We start from the raw sequence: 27,093 nt of genomic DNA on the forward strand, positions 1-27,093 counted from the left end.
GCATGCACACAGTGCATCGATCCATGTGCATCGATCAAAAACAACCTTAAGTTCACACAAACAATGTTTACAAAGGCTGCCGAGTCACTGACTAGTGTGAATTAACATAGAAATAAGCCTGAATTAAGCCCATTGTGTGACCTGCTAACTCCTGTAGCGTAGGTGTAAGCGTGTGGGTGTAAGTGACCTGCACGTGACGTCATTAACATAGCGTCCGCACGCACGCACGCACGCACAGTTGTATTGTAAACTAAAGCGTGACACTAATATGGTAATGCCCTTGAAGCTTGATGCCGTTAGCACTGGCCTAATTGCCAGCGGTGACATTTAGACCAGGTCACTTTTGTGGGCGACGCCATTCCACTCTGTTTTCTGCAACACAAGCTTTGAACAACTTTAGCCCAACGGAAAATGTTTCAAGGACCCCCTCGGACCTCCACGTGTGTGAGTTTATCATGGACGATGATGAATTTGTGCACAGCTAAAGTAAACAGTAAAGGTTATCCCTTCATAAAAACTGAAGGTGAAGTGGAGGAATGGGGTTGTCACACTCCGATGAGTTCTGCTGCGTCCGCACAAACTCATTGAGAGTCTGCTGAGACGGATAGAAAGGGGCTCTAGATGGTATATCAGGGGATAACAGAGGGTTTAGAGGGCAAGTGTTTCCTTTTAGGAGAAAAGAGTTGTGTGTGGCAGGGGTGGGGTTGGTAGTACACGGAAATCTGTTTGTGGGGGGGTTAAGCCTGACTTATACTTTGCCGTACCTCGGTGACAAATAGCTATAAATGTACAAGCTCACAACGTGTCATCCGTGACAGGTTGTCAGTCAACCATTATGTTAGAGAATGCGTGCGTGCGTGCGTGCGTGCGTGCGTGCGTGCGTGCGTGCGTGTGTGTGTGTGTGTGTGAGTGTGCGTGTTGGGGCGCAGTGCATTAACTTTTGTATCGGAGTATCAGACTGTTGTTGTAGAATTTAGCCATTTCACAATAACCATTAGATTATTTACCTGACCTGGCAGCACATTATCATGCTTCATGTTCTGTGAGTACTGCTGGAGGAGTTTGGTGTTTGTAAACTTCGCAGAAGAATAGTTGGTTTGGCCCATGCCGTATCCATAGAACTACAGAAGACCAACTATAAGACGTTTGTATCACCTTTCTGTCAAATTCACATTACGCAGACTGCATCTGCATATGGATGCTTATCACAAGTTTAAAGCTGCAATGCGGAACTTGTTTGAACAAATAAAAAATAATTTTAACCAATCTGTATGGTATGTATGTTAATACAATATGACTAGCACATATGCAGTGCTTGAGATCATAGCACAAAATTGACCCTGATCAAGCAGGGATGCCATAATTGGCAGAGCGGTAGATATTTGGTCTTCCATGTGTGGGACCCTGGCCGGGGTTGAATCCCGGGAAGGTCATGAAAGTTATGGATTGCAGCCTTTAACAATGATGCATCAAATGAGTCCAAATAGACCACTCTGTCTGTATAATGGCGTTGTGATTTGTATCTGATCTTTTTTTAGTGCTAGTGGCTAACAAAAAGTCAGAGGACAAATCCTTAACAACCTTATAAGTCAATGGCTTGGAAAGCTATCGCAGCAGTAATCGTTACTACTCAATGCTGCACAATGAGGCAGAGTCATTGATTTACCAGATGTCTACATTTATTCAGTCAATTGTCTCATTGTTCAATTACAGCAGTGTGTGTTGAAATGCCATTGTCATGCAAATGAAAGGAGCAATCCTTTAGTTTAAGGAGAGAGGGAAGGGTATAGCTCTGCATTGAAATCAGCTCATATAGATTGTTAGCTGACTATCATGGAGATGAGCTCAGCAACAGTCTTCTGGATGTTAACGTAAATTGATTCATCTCCGTCAAATTAGTGATATGAAAACGGATCGCATCGCTCCACAGCCTAGATGCGCTTGTTGCGCAATCCTCGGTGTTGCACAACAGTGACACGTCATCGAAAATGGCTGTTTAGCCGACGACAACGAAAATCTTAACACGTTAATAACTCGCGATCTAAATCATCCCGCCTAATTATAAAAAAAGATCCTGTGTTTGACGGCCCTCCGCGGTCCAGTCGCTAGTCGCGATAGATTTATTCTTACCTCCCGTTGTTGTCGATCGCATCTTTAGTGGCGTGGCTAATGTTAGCTGCTACACACACATTCACAACAACATCCGGTCCGTCTGTAAAAGTGGTCCGGGCGCTATAAACGATGGGCACATTTTATTAATGGATTAAATAGGCCCGGGCCCTCAAGGTGTTAACCTATTAATCTGGTGTCAGTGAGGTCGGATGTAGAGTTGGTGGCCGGCTCCATATAGATCTAGGTGATGATCCAGTCTTCTCCATGTATGGCTATCCAGGGTTTGATGAGGTCAGTGTCGTGATCTTCATATATGGAGATCCGGGTGATGATAGTCAGCTCCACATATTGAGATCCATGTGTTGTACCAACTTGGTTCATTTGCAAGTGTGACTCGCGTCGCAGCAACCACACTGGTTATCATGAGACTGACACAAAAGGTCAGCTCCATATGGAGATCTAAGGGTGGCAGCGGGCTCAGTGTCCTGAGTGTATAGAGTTTGATGAGGTCAGATGAGGTCAGATCAACATGTGGAATGAATTCTGTATTGGCCATATATGGAGCGTCACGAGACGTGACTGACGGACGGACTGACCGACAGGTTTTAGCGTGACTGACAGCCATGTTCATAGTAAACTGTGAACTACGTTGTTGTTATTAATTCATTAATTATTTTTATTTTTATTTCCATTTATTTTTTATTTTAACGTAGAAGTTTATACGATTCATAATACTGGGTTCCCAATGTATGTGCGTGACATCATCATCATCATACCCAGAAGTTATGCGGGAACGCCTAATGAGTGGCAAAATTTCTACTTTCTGGCATTGACAGCCCATACATCCAAACAGAAAAGTCCTATCTGATTGCATTAAGCGACATAAAACTCACTTTGCAACTCACTTTGCCACTCGATTTGCCACTCATGTATGCATGTCCATACCCTCTATGCCATTTCTCATGATTTTGTATTTTCTTTTTTACAAAATGATATGTCAGAAAAGTTATGGATGGAAAATATAATTTTAACCACCTTCGCTGTATACAAATAGCAACAGTAGCCGGTCTACAAGTTACAATTAAATGCATTGTGAGTTTCTAGAATTTGTTTATTTTTTCTCTTTTCTTTTTAAGTTTTAGATATTTTTTTGAAATGTTTTGCAGCCAAAAAAGGGACACCAGGTTAACGTGGTTCACTGTTTCACACAATGCATCATTACATCCATAGTATGATGGCATCTTCCTCAGAGTGACATCCTGCTGTGTGGATCTAACCAGATGGAGTCTAAGCTCATTAGAATGGATTACATTGTGTAATGTATGTGAAATTTATGTCACCCTGGTCAAGGGCACATTGCGGGTTCATGCATAATGTAATACAGACCCAGACATTCAACTTAATGCACACGAACGGCCAAGTTGGAACACTTACAGTGTGTGTGTGTGTGTGTGTGTGTGTGTATGGGGGGCACACACACACACACACACACACACACACACACACACACACACACACACACACACACACACACACACACACACACACACACACACACACACACACACACACACACACACACAGTGTTTGTGTATTCTGAACTGTACTCGGGTTCACCAATGCGCCAATATGCAGGAGCGGTTGCCATTTTGTTATTCAGCAACTTATTCAGTAGCCTCGGAAACCCAGACGTTTTTATTTCCAGGGAGAAAAAAAAAGTCTGGGTCCGAGTCCACTTCAATTCGGCATAGAGTAGTGCAAACATCACTCACTCTCTGCTGATTTCTGATCGTCTGCACCTTTGTTAAATTGACACACACGCACACATATACACACACACTCCTCTCTCTCTCTGTCGCTCTAATTAATTAGTCTCATGTCTAGCAGCTGCGCATAGTTTCTGCCGGCGGATCCTGCCGGGAGCTGCCTATGCCATAAAAAGCATAGGTGAGTTCCAGGCTACTTATTCAGCAACAAACAATATATTCTGCCTTCTCACTTTTTCTCACTCCCCTTCCATCATTCATACCATCCGTGTGGCAAGAGTGTTATGGTCTGTATTTGCCAACCAAATGTGTTCTGCAGTAAAATGCTGTTGTTCCTCAAAGTAACACTTTCAACCTCCCCCACTCTACTGCATGACTAGAACCCAACTCCCTCTCCTTCCATGAAAGTAAGTCTTTCCAGTTAGCCTTGAAACGGTAGTCAAGGTTGTGTTATACCTCACTAATGGTGCACCTATATGTGCTGAGGCTTTGTTCAAGAAAGCCATCGGGGCAACTAAAAGCTAAAGAAAAATGAATGGTGTGTATTAGTGAGGGGGGGGGGGGGGGCGTGATGGTAATTTCAGGACGCTTTTGACATCTACTGGGATACAAAAAGGAGAAGATGTATATTTAATCACTGTGCTGCTGAGGTGCTTGATTGCATTTGATGGCTGCACTTTTCCTCCCTGTTTGATTACCATTTTCAACCCAAGATATAACAAGTTTGCTCTTTCTGAAGTGCATTACACAAAGTGCATTACAGAATAATATATGGAAAGAAAGTCCAGGCATGTCATTCTTGGAATCCACTTGGGAGTGGCGTGTCTCGAGTGGCCTTTGGTGGCACAGGCCACCCCCAGAATAAAGCATATATGAAAAATATTAGCGTGTAGGCAAAAAAGAAAAAACAACGCCCTCTGCTGTTTGTTTCCATTTTAATTTGCATCTGGGGGCTCCGCCCAAGCCCCCAGAACGGCTGGCCAACGTTGAAGCCGCCGAGCCTACTGGTCAAAGCTGGAACTGCAGGCAGGCCCGTGCATATATCATGAGGAAACCCTGCACGGCTGGGGTTTTAAAAAAATGGGTTGGCAAATGCGGAAGTAGAGCGTTTTTCCGGGCGCTTCAATACGCCACTGAGCAACTTCCATTGAAATGAATAGCAGGGTGCTGTCGCTCCCGGTCCGCTCTCTATCCTTTATGACTCTATGGCGCCGCCCAATAGAATGTGGATAACATGATATTGGCCCTTTTGATCCGCTCTCAGCCCTCCTCTTCCGGTGGGGTGGGGCGCCTATGTTTTCATTCCCACTAACAATCAACAATGTATACAATGTACTGATTGCCCCTGCCGACAGAGTCGGAATCTGTTCTTGAGAGATTTGTGTGTGTGTATATGTACTTCTGTCTGCAAGTTTTGCATTTTACGTTTGCGTCATTGGCTCCGAATACACCCACACACACACACACACGCACACGCACAGGCACACGCACACACTCAGACCCACTCTGGATAGCTTCTTGCAGAGCCATGAAATGGAGCGTAGTGAGGGAACAAACAAACAATCAATCACATGTTTTAAAACACAACCTTGTAGGTGTATTTTGATTTTTTCAGCATAAAACTAGTATTAGCAGGAGAATCATAAGAGTAGTTGTAGCCTAACTAATATCAATGTGTAGATATTGGGGTGGAACCTGCATTTCCAAAGGGCTGATTAAATGTCCCTGGTTATCAAATTGCCCCACATTTGCAAACTGGGCCATGATTGGTGCCCCGCAACTTAAGGGGCAGCGAAATCCCATCAAAACCAAGCGGGGCCAGACCAAATCTGCCGAGGGCAATTCAATTGACCTCTATGCAAGGCTGAAAATGTATATACAGTACAGTAAAGGTACACGCTAAAATCCTCACACCAAGAATGAGATCCTTTTTATTTATGCTGTAAATAGTGTAGCTCTAGAGTGTTTTTATAGTGCCAGCTCAGTGGCCTTGTGGTTAGAGTGTCCGCCCTGAGACTGGGAGGTCGGGGTTCAATCCCTGGCCGGGTCATACCAAAGACTCTAAAAATGGGACCCAGTGCCTCCCTACTTGACACTCGGCATCAAGGGTTGGATTGGGGGTAAGTCCCTGCGACATACTAGCCTCATGTCCAGGGGGTGTACTTGTACATCAAGCTGCCTCACGCTACAAAAACAGGAGATAGGCTCCTCATGGCTCAGCAAGGCTACTTACTAGAGTGTTTTATAGAATGGAAATAAGTCCCACAAGTTGTGTACCGTATGTGTTTTTCTCACCCGGCCTGAGTAGTACAGTATGTATTATGGAAGGTTTAACACAGTGGATATTTCAGATTGATTAGACTGCTGTGCTAGACAAATGGGTCTTGTGTCTTGTCTTTATTGCTGAGGGTTTCAATAATGTCACTAAAGTAATGAATAGTGTTCCTACCATCTCTTATTCATAAAACCTCAACATTAAGACTGTCACAACCTAATGTTACCTGCTGCTGCCACCACCCAGGGAACATCGTTTTCACGTCGGGAAGATGATTCATAAAACCCCAGGAGTTTATGTCTGGAGTCTGGCGAAATATCACGTCTTCTGAAATTGATACGTTTCAGATTTGTTTTGAAAACATTGCATAACAGTGTGAAAAATATCATAAATATGCTCATTGACAGGTTACAGGGGATTTCTCTAAATACTATTTAAACCCATTAAAACTGGGAAAGCATCTGGGTAACCATATTTTATACTCTGGCTATTCAATAATAGCAGGTATTCAAGCTCATAGTGCATCACTTCGTGGCACGCTATGAGCTTATATCTGCTATTGGAAAATGTTTGCAAATGTTTTAAAAAATTCTAATAATATGTAGTATACAGTATATATTAAAGCTAACATTTTAACTCAACTTAACTTTGCTTCTGGATGTCCCTGGAATTATATATTTTGAGATGGGGGGTCCGCGGCCAAACGCATGTCATTTTGTGGGTGTTTGACATAAACGTTTGATAATGAGCACCACTGATATAGAGGTCAAGAGGTGCACGCACATCCAAACATTTCGACAGGTACTCGATCAAATGAAATAAACTGAACAGAAGGAGAAGGTCTGCACACCGTCTTGAATGCTCCCAAAATAATGAGCGTCCGAAACTACTTCGCCACTGATATGGAAACACAAGTTTTTTCAGAAAACCGTTTTGTAGAATCTGCCCTGGGTCTTAATGAATTAAATATAACGGTGGTAACAGCTAGCAATAGAGCTACTGTACATGATAAACAGACTGACATCTCACCTCTGTTGCTGTAACGTATGTTTGGGGGATAGAATGCACTCTAAGATCAAAACATACATTGCTTGTGGTAAAGCTGGCACGCTCTTGGGAGGAAGGACATCTGGGGTCTTTTTGTGTGACTCACAGGCTGTGAGATTGACCTCCCATTTGTTAGATTGTAGAGATTTGTGTTGATAGAAAGGGTGTGTGGATCAATAGGCTGGCCTCTACTCTCAGTAGAATAGATGATCAAAAAAGGGTTTTGGGAGGTCAGTCCATACGGGTGAGGCATATATACTGATATATACTGATCAGTCTGATAAAGGCCTTGTATAGCAGTTGTTCTCAAACATTTTCACATCAAGGACCCCCCAAATGAATATGTATTTGGCCGTGGACCATCCATCCGAAAATAAGTTCTAAAGTGCTAGAGACCACCAAACTGTATAAGATTTGTGCTTTTCACTGTGTACACATTATTCATTCAGAGAGCCATTGCAGAGAATTTGTGCCAGACGCTAAGCTTAATTGTCTTGGTTTGTTTTTATTTAAACTTGTACCTGTACTGTGCCAGTCCTGTGTTTCAAACTGGCTGCTGTTGATACATTTCCCATCAGCACGTGGTTTCCTCTTACAGTAGCTCTTGAATGAAGAATGGTCTACTCTAATGACCTCTGCCTCAAATCCTACACATCTCTGGGCTAAGGTGGCGGAACCTTCAACCTCAAAAGTATGAGTGAGAGTGAACCTTCAATTTGTTACCGTGACTGTCTTGGTGACTCATATGTCTTGAGCACAGCACAGCAAAGCTTAAACCTTTCACCTCGAAATGTGCTGTTGCTGTGCTCGTTTTCACCTGCACTTGACAACACCTTTTGTCAGTTTCGACCTGGCAGTCCACCTGGTTGCCATAGTGTTGCTAACACATGACATACCAACTGCACCTCCTCCGTATATGGTTTCACACACAACAAATAAGGAAAAAAAGCAACCTTGGGATGGAAAACGGAAAGTAGGATTAGATGAAGCTACAATTGTAGAGACATCATAAACAGAAAATAATACAAGTAACACCACCCACAGAGTTTTTATAAATGTCTCGAATAAAGATTGCTTTTCACCCCCCCAAATTACATGTGAGATATTTTACTAAACACATGTTTTCTGCCAGAACCTTCAAATGGATATGGAACTAGAGGACAATATCTGACTCCAAGTTTTAGGAATAGATTACACACTAAGCAGGGCAGATTTATGCCATGCATGTTAGTCTGCTAACCACGAGTGAATGTGACCGATCTATGGCTGTGCAAATTGGAATACATGAAATGTAAGATCACAGACATGCTAGCTAGCTCAACCTCTGAATATTGTGCATATTTTTGGTGTGGGGTAACGCTCTTTCATGAAAACATAACATTTCAATGTTCTGCTATATATTTTCGAAGCATAAACAGAAATCCTTCTGATGTCGTCTCCAACATGAATTGAAATAATTTTTTGAGTTCTGTCAATGGTACCTATTTGCTGTTACAAAGGATAATAGCTGTCATTGTTGTGTGCTGCTTTGCAAATAGAAGAGCAACAGGTAGGACATTGGAATGGATGTCGTTTCATTTCCAGCTCCTTTGAACCGGCCCATATGACAAAAGAAAGCAAACCCGCTAAGTGGTACTAGATAAAACGCAAAGACCTGGAGGAACGGAAACATGCAGCAAGTGATATCCATCTGTTATGGTAATGAACAGCATTATCTACTACCTGGTGGTCTTGAGAGCAACACCTGAAAGCGGAAGCAAATATTTAAGGAGATAGCAGTTGGTTGAAACCAGATAAGAATGCTATTCACCATTGTTTGGATTTCTCAAAAGGACATCAGCGATAATCATCTCAGTGGGAAATCTATAGCTTGCAGCCTCTGTGTTGAATTAAAACCAAAATTGAGCTCAACAATGACGTTACCCCATGGCCCGGGGTCATGTCACATTAAAGTTTAGACGGCATACTCTGGAGCTCCTCGGTCCCAATGGGCTACTGTTAAAAAGAACTCTGTCAAAAGACGTTAACATATTCAGCCTGTACAATAGCTCTGTCTCCAGTCTGTCACCCTTTAACCGCCATGAAACTACAAAAAAACAATAGAGATCTGCCACAGTGCACAGTTTAAACAGTCCAATTACCTAGGCTGCTGTGTGGTCTGAACCCAAATTCCCCCCCAAAAATGTATGCGACTATACATTCTTTTAAGAACAGTCGACGCACTACTAGTTAGGTTATGTTATGTAAAGTGCAACACACTTTAGTAACCCACTAGTTACAAACTAACTATTCAGTGCCACCTGGTGGACTTTGGCCCTCGTTGCCAAAAAAGCCCTTTATAAAAAAATAGAAAGAAAATGAAAATACATTGTGCACGTCATGTGCATGTCGTCACGTACACACCGGATTAGAGCAATTAAAAAAACAACAACAACAAAAGGCGTCCTTGGCCACGAGGGCCATATGGGAAAGGCGTCAAACGGCGTCCTGTGGCATTGAATGAGGTATTACTAAGCCTCTAGTAAGGGCTTTACGCCCTAATTTAGGACATCATTTACGTTCTGGTGGTGCAACCTCCTACAGGATTCCAGCTTAGGCAATTGGCAATTGGTAAAAATAGGTTACAAAAATCATGGGATAATTTTTTTTTTTTTAAATATGGTGTCTAGGATTTCTGTGATCAAATGGGCCTCGACATTGACTTCTCCTCTGCTGGAGCTATGCATTTAACCTGCGTAACCTATCTTCAGCGATGATGAATATTCCAGTGCCAGGAAAGAGATCCTCACCAATTTGTTCTGCAGACCTATGATAGCTGTGTGTGTGTGTGTGTGTGTGTGTGTGTGTGTGTGTGTGTGTGTGTGTGTGTGTGTGTGTGTGTGTGTGTGGTGTGTGTGTGTGTGTGGTGTGTGGTGTGTGGTGTGGTGTGGTGTGGTGTGTGTGTGTGTGTTGAAGAATAATGCGTAATGGCAGAACATCTAATTATATAGGTGCTTCGTGATCCAAGCAAAATGTGGATTGTATGACCTATGGCTCAAGGGTTATAGGCCAAAATGTAATGTCTCTAGTGCCACCATAGGAGACTAATTTAAAATACAATGGCCTGCTGGGAATGTGTTTCATGCCTAGTCAAGTTTAAACTAGTCATTGCCTCCCAGCCGGCGTGGCGAATACAAAATATAGATACAGAGTGAGAGAGATATGGTGAGATAGAATTATAGATACAGAGTGAGAGAGATGGTGAGATAGAATTATAGATACAGTAGAGACTTGATGCAGATCAGAAGCGATCAGAGCCAGATAAGAAATTGTAACATTATAAATAGGAACCACAGGCGTTCTCCCTCTATTCTTCTGGGTTTGAGAAGGCACTTCAGGACTGCAGAAGTGTCATTTTCTCCCACTTTCTCCCATTTAGTCATTATTATTCCAATTATTTCCTCCACACATTTTTGTGTGTTGTCACTGCTCTTGTATCCTACTGATAAACCTGCCACGGCTGCCAGACAGTGAAGAGCCCCCAACTCCTCCCACCCAATACTACCAAATACTATTTTATTTTTCATATGTTGGGGGTGGCTTTTCTGTCTTTATTGATAGTACACAGTGGAGATAAACGGGAAACAGGGAGTAACACCCAGCAATGGTCGTCAGGATCGGCATTTGAACCTGCAACATGCTGTCAGGCTTCATTAGAACCTAGCCTCGATACCCAGGCTTTAATTAGAACCTGAATGTGTATCTAATTGTAAGTCTAACAAAAGCTTTTTAACCATAATAACAACTATTTATCTTGAGACGACCAGGGACATTGTGCTCATAATGTCAGTTTCTCAAATTCTGCTATACTTGTTTTGGCCGTGCACGTGCACACGTGTGTCAGTGTTTACGTCCCTTCACCAGTCCAATCTCAAAAGCACACTCTGTCTCTAACCATCTTGTGCTAGTCAACCTCATGGCTATCTTGTACACCATCTCTATCACTATAGGCTGTATCCAATTTCAGTGTCTGAGACTCCCAATGGCAGACCGTTGTATCACACACTGGCTGTATGATCAATCCTCGCTGCTCTTTTAACCCTAGCTTCTCTGCCTGCATGCAGGGGTTGGATTTGCTGGGGGTATTGGGAGGAACACAAGCTTTTGATATTCCTCCTCTGGATTCATTGTTATGGCCGGTGGGGATAGGTTTTAGTCCAAGCATGTTTTCAGGAAAATCTGTGTCTGATATGTTTGATAAATGTATTTAAACAATTTAATTAGAAATATACATGCTAGCCACATTAACCCTACCATCCATATTTTTGGCCAAAATGCGTTATTTTTGGTCTAGAAGTGTGAGCTTCTAGACGGGCTATTTTAGCTTGTTGTGCAAATAACTATAGGGTTTAAATGGTTAAAACCACCTTCTGTTTTTTATTATTTGTCCCCCTTCACAAATCGAACCCTGTTTAACGGTGACCCAAATCTGTTTAGAGATAGTAGCTTAGAGGTCAATATAATGTGTGGCAAGACACTCTGGTCTGTCCCTACTCCCCTTCGCCTATAGTTTTTGGGGATCCAGCCATCTGTGAATTGGCTTAATCTCGTTCTTACAAATTAAGTAAGCAGGCGGTATCAGCCAGAGCGTGGAAGTTTATTCCCGTTTCACAATGCGCTAAACTCCTGGCAGTTGGATTGCAGAGATGGAGCGCAACACCTACCATCAGCTCCCACTCCCAGTACAAACTGCACTTGCCGCACCCAAACTGTGCCCGGGATAGAAAGCATGACCTCATGTGGTCAAAAGGCGAGTGCTCTACCGACTGAGCTACCCGGTCACATACCTGTACAAATGATCTAGTTATATACAAATTTCACAAGCAATGAGCACAAATGAACACAGAAATGCATAAGTACACGTGCGTGGCATGCACAATCCACCAGTGCGTTTCAGAGGTGAGATCATACATCACATCCCAGTCACAACAGATTTCAGAGACACACACATCTCTAACCTCTTTTCTCCCTCTGTTTGTCTCCAGTGAAAGAAATGCTCTTGTGTTCCCTCCCCACAACCTACCTAATAGGTACTGAAATGGCTGGGTTGTTCAGGAATATTCTTGCTTCATCAAACCCATCCAACCTATTTACTCAGCATGCAAGGACACGCACGCACGCACGCACGCACGCACGCACGCACATAAATGCTCACGCGCGACACACAGAAACACAATCTCCTGTGAGATGGTGGTGGTGATGAATCTGCCCAGGGTCTCGACACACAATTGCTTCTCCTCCTGGAAATTGTACAACAGGCGCAAATATGCATCAGGACAACAACGTCTCCTTCCTGTGCCCATGCTATGAACCTTGAAATGTGAAAATCACCCATGCAGCTTCAGTAAACGTGGCGGAAAAGCATTTTAATGAAATGTGTCATTAATCAAGTAGGTTGGCTGTAGGGGAGGAAGCTGATTACGTAGTTTTTATTGTCCAGGGATTGCCCGTCGACTGCTTTGATTATGGGCCCTCATCGTAATGACAATTGCAGGTCTACAAACTCTAAACACGTCATGTGAACTTGTACGTTATTTCTGAAGATTTGTGACCTTTCCCCCCCCCCCTTCGCTGTTTATAATGAGCGAGCCCCCGTCCCCCCCCGTCCCCCCGTCCATTGAGTTCAATGGAACAAGATGACGACAATGGTAGAGAAAAAAACAATAGGCAACTACTGATGGTGAGATATTCTCAGAATACTACACAATACACATACAACATTTATGAATGCGTTTCTGTTTTTATACACTTGGGTACAATTGGTAAAACCTGGCTTTAATATAAGGATATGCTAGTCAGAGTATTTATGACATTAGGGGTTATCAAATTCACATGTTATATGCATTTCCAGCCTCCCGGCTCTTTCTCGGTTGAACATTTTATACATCGAAGTTTCTTTTCTCTTCATGGTGTGCCTTTTGTTTCACAGAACACTGGTTTCTCCACGATGCACAATCCTATTCCACTTGCCTTACGAAATCCATTGGTTTAAGGGTCCCTTGAGCTTAGACTGCTTCTTTGGTACATCCATTTCAACCCAGAGTCGTTAGACTACAGCACTTATTGTTATCCATGGAGAGTCGGCATTAACGTTCATCTGTGTGGACATTTTCAGTAGCCCTCAGAAGGTATTCACTCCATGTCTATGGATTCTTTATATAAGACGTTTATGTGAAGTGTTAAAACAAATCTTCCAGCCTGCATGGGCTCTTGCCGGGCCTGCAGCAGCAATATCTGAATTGCTTTGATTATAGCTTTACTTCACAGATCAGCAGCCGTTACACTGGGTTGAGCGCTGCCATCTTGTATTACAACAGTGGAGTGAAGTGAACACATCTCTCAGCAGGTACAATCAGAGACATGTCGAAATTGTACACTTAAAATAAATGTGCTTTATTGCATCCTGCTGAGCAGTCCTGGAAGCAACAAACCACTTCATAAGGAAATAGTTATTGATATTGTAGCTGTATTTATTTTATTTTATTTTTTTATTACCCAATTACTGTATGGAGTCTGCTAAGTCTGTGTGAATTAATACAATAAACGGTTTTGTATGCCCAGAGATGGTGTAGTTATTAGGGAATAAATCCAATCACGAGTGTCTCGGGATTCACGTTATTAGAACGGCATGGCTCCAATGTTGAACTTCACTGGCCAGACTGTGACAGTCATTTATGACATGTCTATGACACAAGACTCCAAAGTTGGGCAAGGTTTCAGCCCGATCAGAGGCTCATTGACATCCGTTATGAATTGAAGTTTCTTACATATTTCAAGAGGTACAAATAAGGGCAAAAACGTAGGTTCTTCTGTGACCTGCTGGCAGACAATGTGCCCAACAAATGTGCCGCTGATCGGCCCAGCTGAGTTTTCAGGGTTAAGGTCCCTGTACACTGGACACGTTTTTGGATTTTTAGCTGGGTTTTTCTGTCGGTTTTCCGAAAAACGCGTCCAGTGTGCAACCACCTTTAAGGTACTTTCAGACGGGCATCGATTAACGCAGACGTTGTCGCATGGATCGACGACAGGTCTGCTCCAGATTTGCTCAAGCGACAATTTCACGGAATGCGCTCACGTAAATAAATACGCTTGCGTTGTCGCCCCTCAACTTTTCCGCGCGTACAGAAAATAATGCGCAGGTCTCAATGAAAATGAATTACTAGGCGCGTTAATTGCTCCTCATCTGAAAGGACCTTTACAGTTGTTCACTTCTTACCAGGGTATACATCATCATGGGAATGGTAATATGCTGTGCACACCTACCTAGATGTGACATGCTCCACAGCAGGTTACGTTCAAGATAATCGATTGTTTGATTGAATACTTCATTAGGCAGACATGTAAACAGCACGGGGTACAGTCAGACAATTGGGCTAAAAAGGATAACATAAAAGTCCTGTTGACTTGTTTCCATTGTGGTCCTATGTACTCAATTCATCAACACAACATACAAATAACACCGCAATACATTATCATCGAACAAATAACAGATCGACGCGTATAAAAAGTGCGACCTACTGAACAATCACTACTCTTGAAAATTGACATCACTATTCATAGAAGGTATGTTTTTCTATGTGTGTGATTGGTCATTATGCAGCAAATTCCGATCTTGGATGTGAATATACTCATTGCTAGATTAGGAATTAGATCCTGAGTTGACTTATGGGGTTAATAACCAGCATTGTGTGACCGCTGAGAGTGATTGTAGGTGTTACAGTTTTAATGAAAAGATGTCCCAGTTGGTATATGTTGAACTTGCTTCGTAATACAGTCCCCTGGATTAAATTGGCACTCAGCCCACCATTGTTAATTTCTTCTTTGCAAACTCCCCAGCGGGATAGGACTTAATAATAAGTCTGAACCAATCAATACCTATTCAACCAGATTCTTAGGTGTGTCATTGGTTTTCCAGTTGTTTCGCAACACTGCCTGAGTAGTAATGTACTTCAAGTACATTTTGATACAAACACTTTTGTATCACTTTTGTAAGTACATTTTGAATTCCAGACTTACAGTACTTGTAATACAGTATTTTTACATTGCAGTATTGATACTTTTAACTCTTAACCCATTTTGGGCGGGAACCCATTTTGGTGTTTCAAGCATTCTGTTATACTTTAGCTATTGAAAAATAGCAGATCTACAAGCTCATAGCGCGCCACCGAGTGGCGCGCTATGAACTTGTAGGTCTGCTATTTTTGAAAAATCGTAAAAATGCGGCACAAATCTTTGAATAGGTATATATTCTTTCAGAGCGAACATTTTTTTTATTTCGACGTCAGGCCTAAATGGGTTATGTAATAAATGTGAACCCACCACTGCCATTTCCCCTTCCTCCCAATTAAATACCCACCAATCGGAGTGCAATATGCATGCAACAATGATTTGGGTGTCTGGTTGAAGTGCTGCAACTCTCCCTGACTTCAGATGATGTCTTCTCAAGGTGGACATGATTTAATTCATGACAGACTTTAATTGTGCATAGTAGACAGAGTGGCTGCATATTTGATGACTAGATGCATAACAGTCAAAAGATATTTCACTCCACACCTTGAAGGAGCCAAAGGGCCGACACAATCGATATGTGCTCAAATGCTCTTGTCGCAGGCATTGTCTGTAATGGGGCAGGCTTAAAAAAATTGTGTGATGCTGGCGAGTTGACGAGAATGATCAATCGGGTGATTTGACCACGCTGGGCAAGACCTAGCTGTAGAGTGCGGAATTTGGCGGAAGTAGCAGGATTCAAATCTGTTTACATTCTCTGTGAATGAAAAGTGTTGTGATTGGTCGAAAGATATCGTATCCGGGGGAAATACATCTGACGGATGTTCCGGACTGACACTTCCGGCTATGCCCTCTCTGCCGTAGGTTGTGACCCGGCTTTTCTCTTCGCAGATGAGTAAGGCTGGGACCGAGGCTAGATTGGACCAACCCATTCAGTCAATGCAATCTGATTGCAATCTGATTGGATGCATGGGCGTGGTACAATGATTCTAATGTCTTCATACAGTTCTATATCGCTCCATGGCTAAGAAAAAAACTGTAGGTCAAGGTCAAATTCACACATTTACTTTAAGGCGATTTCTGATCTCTGTGGAGACTTTGCTATGGAGGACTGTCTGGATAGAGCAATGTCTCCATAAGAGGATAACACGCAGAGCTGCGGGAAGATTAGATTAATGCCATGGACTGCTAATTTTAGTAGAAATTCTTCTACTAATTAAATTGTTATCAACGACTGAAAGTTTCTATGTCGCTCTTAGCTGTGAAATGACATAATACCAGGGGCTTTAATGAGTCATTGCTTAATTATTCCTTCGGCTGGCTGCTTCGCTTTCCAATTTGTGGACACACTTGACAACTGCAAACACATAGCTACTGGCTTAGTTATGACATTAAAGTGCTCGACAACTGATCTCACTCTACTCCAGTGTGTTAACACCTTGGAGGCGCAAGACGGAGATCACCGTCAAGTTCAAGTGCACGGTTAGTTGCCCGAGACGGAGATTGATTAATCTCCGTCCAATTAGTGCTATGAAAACTGATCGCATCGCTCCACAGCCTAGGAGCGCTTGTTGCACAATCCTCGGTTGTGCAACAGTGACACGTCATCGAAAATGTTCCCTGCCTGTTTAGCTGACGACAACGAAAATCTTAAAACATTCATAACTCGCGATCTAAATCATCCCGTCTAATTATGAAAAAAGATCCTGTGTTAGACGGCGCTCCGCCGTCCAGTCGCTAGTCGCGATAGATTTATTCTTACCTCCCGTTGTTGTCGATCGACTCTAGAGTGGTGTGGCTATTGTTAGCTGCTACACACACATTCACAACAACTTCCGGTCCGCCGGTAAAAGTGGTCCGGGCGCTATAAACGATGGGCACATTTTATGAATGGATTAAATAGGCCCGAGCTATCAAGGTGTTAACCACTGTTTCCTTGACACTTTATGGGCTTCATCATGATAGCTAAATGGCAGTTTTAATAATGTTAACTAGTGGCCTACCTGAAAATGTCAAACTGCTGGTAACGTCTCCACCAGTGGCAGTGTATATGCTTTTTCACTTTGCCTTTGACTTGATCTGTTTCTCAAATTAAATACACGCACACTTTAGATAGAACGCTTTAGAATACTATCACCGAGAAAAACAGAAAAACAGGTGCATGTGTGACTGACTGGAATAACAAAAGATTATTGTTTTCACATAGAGTAATCATTGTTTATTTTCTTTACCCCTTTTCTTTCTCGTAGTCGTTATGCCACTTAATCCTCCCCGCACATTTCTGTCTTGCCAGTGGCAATTTACCACTGCTGTTGTACTCCACTGGCTCCCCTGCCAAGTGACGAGCCCCTGCCGGCAGGACACAGCGTTTCCATCCTTTCAACACACCCCACTGTCAAGCGGATCACCCTCCCTTGCTTCCCTTCCCCGAACATAGCCCATTGTGTTTGTACAGATGCTCGGCTAAGCTGGATGCACCGCGGTGGATTCAAAGGCCTATAGACTCTGTGGTGGTGGACAGGTGCTTATTCATCCCTGTGCCACCTGAGCGCAAACAAAATATTCCTTCTTTATATTGCTCAACTTGAGTAAGGTGACGTTTTCACAAAAACTACAATGTTGCATTAATTAGTTGTGATAATTTGGAAGTTGATATTTTTGTTGAAAAGACAGGAAAAAGAGACTGGCAAGGCTACATTTGTATAGTGGATGTTTGGTGTTAGCCTGGTAAACCACTCCACTTTTAAAACAGGGGAAAACATTTTAATGTCAAGGAGAAACAAAGTGGTGGTTTACCAGGCTAGTTTGGTAAAAAAGAAACGGAAAAGAGCTGTGAGCTTGTAGATCTGCTATCGTTAGGGTTAGTGTAAACTGTTCATTAGGTACTTTACATTAAGAAAACGCCTGCGGATTCGTTTTAAAAGACAAAAAAGTCACTGTAACCACTCACTGTAACCACTCTGTATTTGAATATGGGGATGTTAATGCAGAGATGGAAGACAGTGACAAAATATCACACCCGTGTGAACTGTGAAGTGAAGGGCGCCTACTCATGTTGATTAGGTGATGTAATGGTGATGTAAAACAAACATTAAACGCCATTAACAATAAAGAGACAATATGACGTAAACGACACATTATGACGTACATTTTCCCTTCATTGTCAATGCGTTTACAAAACAAACATTAAACCTGTGTAGCGCCCCTCAAAAAGAGCAGCAAATCATATGTAAAGTGTGTGGGAAGGATTTTCACTCCAAAGTCTCATTTATTGAATCTGTGAGCTTAGATAGTATAAGTATAAGTATACATCCGGCTTAATGTGTCCCAAAGTATGAAGAGCCACAAGGGGTGGTGGTGGCTGCATTGGCAAGAAACACAAACAGGGACCTGCAAAAGATGGGACGCACATTGGCCTGAGAGAGACAATTTGTATAGGAGGAGGTGTTTCATAAATAGGGAAGTGAGTTGTGAAGGTGCATGCCGGATGTGATACAAAATAATATCATTTGAATTGTGGGAAACACGTCGCTCTGTTGCGTTCACATCACACTCAACATTTTCACTCGAAGCAACACCCCCCCCACCCCCGTTATTATTATTATTACAACGCATCTAATTTTTATATTTCCTGCTGACAAAAAAGCTGACAATGCAGATTTCTCAATTGCTTTAGCTCATTTCTTGAAACTGTGTTAACATTCTCAAAGCTCTAGGTGCACCAAAATAGTTTGGATATAGGCTACAGCACAACACCATAGCTCATCTGCAAAAGGTCATAATTCACCCGAAACATTTAACTCGTACTGCAAAACGGTAGTGCAAACCTTAATGGTTAATGTGGTTAAACGCTAACGTGACATGGATGCGTTCCAGGTCTCAATGGATTAAACAACAATAGTGTAACTGCACCAACGGTGTAAAACAATGATGTTTACCATTGTACAGTACACACCATTCTCAGATAGCATAGCAGACCTACTGTACAGTTACTGTACAGTACTGTAATGATATATTGTCCTCACGTTGGCCCAGCACATCATTTGTGGCTTGTTGACCTATCTTTGGATCCACCTCCCCCGCGTTTGGCCAGATTGTAACCACCATTAGGCAGCGTGTGAGAGATTTTGCTTCCTTCTAGCCCCATTATTCTGTATAATAAAATAAACAGCAAGAGTTTCAGGCATGCCTGGACATTTATTCTGACTCTTATTCACGTTACATACCGTAGTTCTTCTGTATTTTATTTATTTACTAATTTATCCAAAGAGTACTTCTGTCCAAACACAGATGTTATTTGAAGCTATGATTCCCTGCTTTCATATGACATAAAAAAATCAATGACTTGGCCTCGATCATAAACGAGACACGGTCACATATCTGATAAAAATCGCTGGGGTGGTTTGCTTATTTTTTTTGGAACACAATTCCTATGACGCGATATTTATTCCCCTATAGGGGAAATCCAATACAGAAAATAACCCAGTGACCCAAGGGCAGTGGGAATGACGTCAGGCCTTCGGCACTCTATTGATCGAGTGCCTGTTGTCCCTGCACACCCGTTCATATAATTGAAGACTCTGTAGCACAGTTGACATTAGGCTGCACTCGGTGACCAGCCCTCACTGCCATTGTAAGGCTACGGTTCATTACATGCTCCACAATTGTGGCCCGTGTTTCATCTGGAAGAGCTCTATGTCTTTGTTTGTAGTCTCCCCTCCCTCTGTTCTGCTGTCTTGTCCTCGCTGCATCCTCTCCTCCTCCTCCAGCAGGCGCTTTTCCCTGTCCATTATTTATCCACACAGGTGCCTATGTGTTCAGAAATTGCAGTGATTATGTTGCGTTGAAGCTCTATGACAGTGGCGTGCACAGACATTTAGAGGGGCAGGTGCTCAAGGAAAAGAAAGGGCACCTTGTGCAGCGTGTGGAACAGGCCGGTTGCCTAAATAGTGTGAGATTTATAGATTCTGGGGACTAAATAATATATTAGAAGCTTTTTATTAAGAATTGATCAATGTCACCATGGTCCACATACTGTACAGTGTACACCGTACAAAAATAAATAAAAATAAAAATAAAAGTTTCATTTTTTTCCCCATTTTTTTTCCCAAAAGGGCACATTGCCAAAAGGTGCTCTAGCACCCCCTAGTGTCTATCTGTGCACGCCACTGCTCTATGAAGATGTTTAACACAGTCCATACTCATGAATAGCACCTGTCACCTAACTTCACACAATAGTGTGATTAGGATGTGTGAGAAAGTTTCACCAGACAGGCAATTTACCAATTTAGCGGACCTTACAGAAAATCCATATATTGCTACAATAATGGTTAATTGGTTATACTTGACATGTACATCAACTATTGTAGATCAACTATTTTCGGTGCTGCACAAATTGAACAATTAACCCTCTACGGTCTATTCATCTGAGTTTTGGAGAGTACAACTATCTAACTGACAAAGAAAAATAAACCGTTTTGATCCGCAAGATTTTAATTGTTGGTTGGCAATTGTGCTCACTCAGCTCTGTACACACTGCAGATGTGCTAAACATTTGCAATTAATTTAAAGGGACGAGACATTGAAATGTGTTGTGAACAAGTGCCCAGTGGTTTGGAAGTTTGCACATGTTGTTTTGAAAATATTAATTATCAATGGAGAATTGTGCCAAAGTAATTGAGAATAACTGTATCACCTCAAGCAGTTTGAGCCATTGCTTTGCATTCTAATGCATTTCCCCTTGTTTAAATGTTTGGCAAGCATGAGTAATTTGTGAAAATTTCCACAAGGGCTATGGAGTCATCTGAATGTAAATGAATGCAGTTTTAACATTCTGAACAAAGCCACATTGTTTACAATTTACTTAACAAATTATTTCATTTTATAGCCCTGTGTAAATTCTGTTGGAATTAATTTCTATGCTCATACACCACTGCACAAGTCTACTTTGCTTGTAACATTTAGAGCCACACAATCCAAGCTATCACTTCTGATACATTGTCTTTGTACTTAACCTATATTAACCTTAACTTCTGGTCAGTGACATATTTTAAATTTTCCCCTATGTTTCCAGTTGCACATGTATGACATGCTAAAGGAATTCATAAACGAAAGCAAACGATTTGTGACAGGAATAGGTGTGTGTGTGTGTGTGTGTGTGTGTGTGTGTGTGTGTGTGTGTGTGTGTGTGTGTGTGTGTGTGTGTGTGTGTGTGTGTGTGTGTGTGTGTGTGTGTGTGTGTGTGTGTGTGTGTGTGTGTGTGTGTGTGTTATTTTGTAGATTTGGATTATTATTACAAGACATTAACCACTTCAGCGTGTGTGTGTAATATGTGGTTTTAGATATTTTAGATTTTAGCAGTGAGCCCAGTGTCTCTGATGTCATGGACACTGGGCTCACTTACTTCCTGGGCCACATGTTGTCTTAGTAAGGGCCTAAGCACACTTTAGCGGACAGGCGCAGACAGAAGAAGTTGTATTTTACGTAATTTCCGAGTTTTTAGACAGCTGGTGGATGGAAAAGAAGCTCCACCCCCGCGGCTGACTGCCGCGACGGACAGATTTCCGGAAACGCTCTCCTCCGCGGCAGTCAGCCGCGGGGGTGGAGCTTCTTTTCCATCCACCAGCTGTCTAAAAACTCGGAAATGACGTAAAATACAACTTCTTCTGTCTGCGCCTGTCCGCTAAAGTGTGCCCACGGTGTAAGACAACATGTCCCCCTATCCACAAGGAGGAGCAGTGCACCAAAGCATTATGGGAATTGTAGTCCAGGAACTAAGTGAGCCCAGTGTCCATGACGCGTTATTATTTATCCCACCGCAGTTCTAGGAAAGCCCTGCTGTGATTGGCCAGTAGTCGTTGTGATTGACAGTTCTCGTTTTTGCGACCAGTCATTAGTCCTACAACTACAACCTATCTCAAACCCTCACCCTAAACCTAACCCCCCACGGGGCAGCACACCTAAACCTAACCTTAACTCATGTCTAACCAATGACTAATCTAAACTAAGTATGCACCCCCCTAAACCTAACCCGAACGGCCTAACCTCAGTAAAACGATGCCTTCCCGGGAGCCAATCAGACACATGGTGAGGCGGGTCTACCCTAGAACGTTGGTGGGATTCATAATCATGCGTCCATGACATCAGAGACACTGGGCTCACTGCTAGAATCTAAAATATCTAAAACCACATATTACACACATAAAGACCCCCAGGAAAGTGTCCCTTTAAGTCGAGTAAAGACATTGAGTAGTTTTTCCACCATAACTGCTGCTTATAGTGTGTATACTCTCCTTGTGTCTGGGGAGCTATATGAATGAAAATAGCAACGCTGGTCTCATTGCATACTATATCCAAATAATGTGCGTTATCATGCTTAATTTATGGAGGTATTAATTTCAGCAGACGATTTAAATTCCTTGAGGCAATTAAGAAAAGTTGGCAAAGCACCCATTATTATCACTTGCGTGCGATCCTGTTGATCAGAATAATATGGTCACTTTATTCGATGAATACAAAATAAATATATATAATTGTATGATTATTCTTTGAATTGATGTCAGAGGCATATATACTTGGTTAAAGGCAAGGCGAGTTTGCATAGCACATAAACATTATAGCACATTTCAACAACAATGCAACTCAAAGTGCTTTAATAAGACATTGAGACAGTAATGCAGAGCATAATGAGAGTGCAAAATAATCACATTGAAACATAGCATTTGAATACAAATTAAAACAGAAAAATGTGAAAATACAATTACAGTGCATAATAAATGATTAAGAAACCTCAGTAAAAGGCAGCAGCAAATAGAAAGGTCTTACAGTTAGGTTACACAGTGCATGAAATGGTTCATGGTCAGAAACAAATGGAAAGCTTAAAGCCTAATTTAATATGCTCTGTCACGCGATGGTGTTGAGAGTGGCCAGGAATAGAGACCTACAAGCGTACAGTGTGTCACATCCGCAATGCGCTCTGTGAGCTTGTAGGTCGGCTTTCCTTGGCACAAGATACCGTCGCACGACAAAGTAGGTAAATCATTGCACGCTTATTAGAACTGAGGACTTCAGCCATTTATTGGGCGGCTGTGGCTCAGGAGGTAGAGCAGGTCGTCCAATGATCCATGGGTCGGCGGTTCGAATCCTGGCTCCTCCTGTCTACATGTCGAAGTGTCCTTGGGCAAGACACTGAACCCCAAATTGCTCCCGATGTGCTGGTTGGTACCTTGCATGGCTTCCGCTGCAATCGGTGTATGAATGTGTGTGTGAATGGGTGAATGTAATGCACAATCTATGTAAAGCGCCTTGGATAAAGGCGCTATATAAATGCACCATTTACCATTTTATTGATGGGTGAAGTGAAGACTCGACTCGGAGTGCAATAATTGGATTTTAGAGAGTTTGAATGAACAAAGTGAGATAAAGAGTGTTGCTTTTCTCTCTTGTTTTTTGTGTTTGTTTTGTGTTTGTTTGACAGAGGCTGTTTCCGTTATATTACAGCAGGAAGAGATGCAGATTGTTTCAAACACTTTCAAAATAGTGTTTGTTCATAAAGAATTGCATTTTAGGAGGATCACACCGAGATGCGTCTCTAGAAACGCATTGCCATCAAACCCAATGTTTTCTTTCTTTTGCACATCACATGCTGCTAGTGTTTTTGAGACGTGCATAAAAGTAAAACACAAATATATTGTCATCTTATAAGCGCAAGGCGCGGAGTTGCACCATGCACTTATCAGTACTTTGTAACCGAGAGTTTCAAGTTCAGTGTTAGCAGTGGCAGCAAAAAATAAATAATAATTAGAAGATGCATTTGGCAATGCGCTTTTGAAGCATTGGCGCCTGTAACGATGCCTTAGCTTTGGAAATACAGTGGGGGGAAATAAATGGGGAGACGAGTAAATTAATTCTGGCTTCACACTGTTCAGCCACATACAGCCACTTTCACACCAAGCCTCTGAATAAAAGATCACAAAGAATATGACTGGAAGGTCAAACGATCAAGGTGGGTTAGTAGAGCACTGGGGGGACATTGGCAGTTGAGGCGTAGCTGCCAGGCTAGGTTTGATGCCAGCTGATTATTGGACGGACATCCCTCACTGATGGATGAGTCGGGCGGCGATGGGAGACGCCCCGGGGTAATGTATTCCGCTATTGGGGATAAATGGATATATCTGTCACTTTGTCCCTCTCATTTTCTCTCTCACAGGAGAATGCAGCTGTCACGAAGGCTATTCCCCAGACCCAGTGCATAAACACCTGTGTGTTCGCAGTGACTGGGGTCGCAACGAAGGGTAAGTCCTGTCTCCTTCATCCTTCTACGTCTGCAAATTCCCCTGTCGCCACGCGAAATGGCATAGGGAGGTGGGCAGGAAAGGTGTGGGGGGGACTGGAGCTTAACTGGGTTAAGCAAAGCAGGACTAGGAAGTAACTAAAGAAACACAGTGACAGGGGAAGATGAAGAGAAACAGGAAACTAGGATTGTGGCGAGAGAGATAAATACTGGAGGGGAAGAGATAGAGAACTCAGTCAAGTGTGAGGCCTCCTCTTGCCTGCGACCTTGCATGCTGATTAGCTAGCTCGGCGCAACAGCTGGGCCAATAAAAGACAGCCCTCCATTGTTATGCAAATCCCCCTGTCATCAATTGGATATAGTCCCCCCTCACCAATCATGGATCAAATCCCTGTTCGCCAATTTGTAAAGGAGAATAAACTTATACCTTATATATATAAATAGTGCTATCGTTTGATCCAGTGACCTTGAATGTGGTGTTTACATAATTTACTGTACAAATGTCCCAATTAGTGGATCTGCATACCTAAATAGGATTCTTGAAGGTTAAACTCACTCTGAAATTGCACAGTTACATAACGTGAATCCTTAAAAAATGAATTCAAAAGAAGATTGCAACATCCAGTATAGGGCTGCATTTGCAAACTATAAATAATCATATGATTACAGCCTTTGATCAAGCATTCTCTTTCTCCTCTGCCCAGTCCATGGCCATACACTAACCTGGAGAGAGGCTATGACCTAGTTACCGGAGAGCAGGCCCCAGAGCAGATCTTCAGGTGAGCAGAGCTGTTTATTGTTGTGCCATCTTCTTTCTTCTTCCGAGTGCATGTCTGGGTTTCTGGGACGTGTGTGTGTGTGTGTGTGTGTGTGTGTGTGTGTGTGTGTGTGTGTGTGTGTGTGTGTGTGTGTGTGTGTGTGTGTGTGTGTGTGTGTGTGTGTGTGTGTGTGTGTGTGTGTGTGTGTGTGTGTGTGTGTGTGTGTGTGTGTGTGTGTGTGTGTGTGTGTGTGTGTGTGTGTGTGTGTGTGTGCGTGCGTGCGTGCGCGCGCCAACGGGAAAGTACCATTATCATCACAATGTCTATTTCAAAAATGTTACTATACTTATATGCAGTATAATATGACGTATAGTAATATGAATGAACACACGCACACGCAAACACACACAGCTCTTGTTGGGGTGGAGTTCCTGTGTGAAGGAACAGCCTAAAGGGTCCCTCCTGCATGGGTGGAGTTCCTGTGTGAAGGAACAGCCTAAAGGGTCCCTCCTGCATGGGTGGAGTTCTTGTGTGAAGGAACAGCCTAAAGGGTCCCTCCTGCATGGGTGGAGTTCCTGTGTGAAGGAACAGCCTAAAGGGTCCCTCCTGCATGGGTGGAGTTCCTGTGTGAAGGAACAGCCTAAAGGGTCCCTCCTGCATGGGTGGAGTTCCTGTGTGAAGGAACAGCCTAAAGGGTCCCTCCTGCATGGGTGGAGTTCCTGTGTGAAGGAACAGCCTAAAGGGTCCCTCCTGCATGGGTGGAGTTCCTGTGTGAAGGAACAGCCTAAAGGGTCCCTCCTGCATGGGTGGAGTTCTTGTGTGAAGGAACAGCCTAAAGGGTCCCTCCTGCATGGGTGGAGTTCCTGTGTGAAGGAACAGCCTAAAGGGTCCCTCCTGCATGGGTGGAGTTCCTGTGTGAAGGAACAGCCTAAAGGGTCCCTCCTGCATGGGTGGAGTTCCTGTGTGAAGGAACAGCCTAAAGGGTCCCTCCTGCATGGGTGGAGTTCCTGTGTGAAGGAACAGCCTAAAGGGTCCCTCCTGCATGGGTGGAGTTCTTGTGTGAAGGAACAGCCTAAAGGGTCCCTCCTGCATGGGTGGAGTTCCTGTGTGAAGGAACAGCCTAAAGGGTCCCTCCTGCATGGGTGGAGTTCCTGTGTGAAGGAACAGCCTAAAGGGTCCCTCCTGCATGGGTGGAGTTCCTGTGTGAAGGAACAGCCTAAAGGGTCCCTCCTGCATGGGTGGAGTTCCTGTGTGAAGGAACAGCCTAAAGGGTCCCTCCTGCATGGGTGGAGTTCCTGTGTGAAGGAACAGCCTAAAGGGTCCCTCCTGCATGGGTGGAGTTCCTGTGTGAAGGAACAGCCTAAAGGGTCCCTCCTGCATGGGTGGAGTTCCTGTGTGAAGGAACAGCCTAAAGGGTCCCTCCTGCATGGGTGGAGTTCCTGTGTGAAGGAACAGCCTAAAGGGTCCCTCCTGCATGGGTGGAGTTCCTGTGTGAAGGAACAGCCTAAAGGGTCCCTCCTGCATGGGTGGAGTTCCTGTGTGAAGGAACAGCCTAAAGGGTCCCTCCTGCATGGGTGGAGTTCCTGTGTGAAGGAACAGCCTAAAGGGTCCCTCCTGCATGGGTGGAGTTCCTGTGTGAAGGAACAGCCTAAAGGGTCCCTCCTGCATGGGTGGAGTTCCTGTGTGAAGGAACAGCCTAAAGGGTCCCTCCTGCATGGGTGGAGTTCTTTCAAGTGCTCTCACTGCCACTCTTTGTGACACTTCCCTTTCTGGACGGCCACATTATGGATGACATTT

The 27,093-nt window shown here is 43.2% G+C and overlaps 1 protein-coding gene across 2 annotated transcripts in view; it reads left to right on the forward strand.

Annotated features, from left to right (window-relative positions):
- Positions 1–27,093, forward strand: part of astn2 (astrotactin 2) — a 530,329-nt gene that overhangs the window by 242,938 nt on the left and 260,298 nt on the right. For both annotated transcript variants that reach the window (XM_079524726.1, XM_079524727.1), the window contains exons 8-9: positions 24,455–24,539; positions 25,243–25,317. In XM_079524726.1, the coding sequence (XP_079380852.1) occupies positions 24,455–24,539; positions 25,243–25,317 (160 nt within the window). The remainder of the gene's footprint in view (positions 1–24,454; positions 24,540–25,242; positions 25,318–27,093) is intronic.

This window comes from Electrona antarctica, assembly GCF_951216825.1.
Source record: "Electrona antarctica genome assembly, chromosome: 16".
NCBI lineage: Eukaryota > Metazoa > Chordata > Actinopteri > Myctophiformes > Myctophidae > Electrona > Electrona antarctica.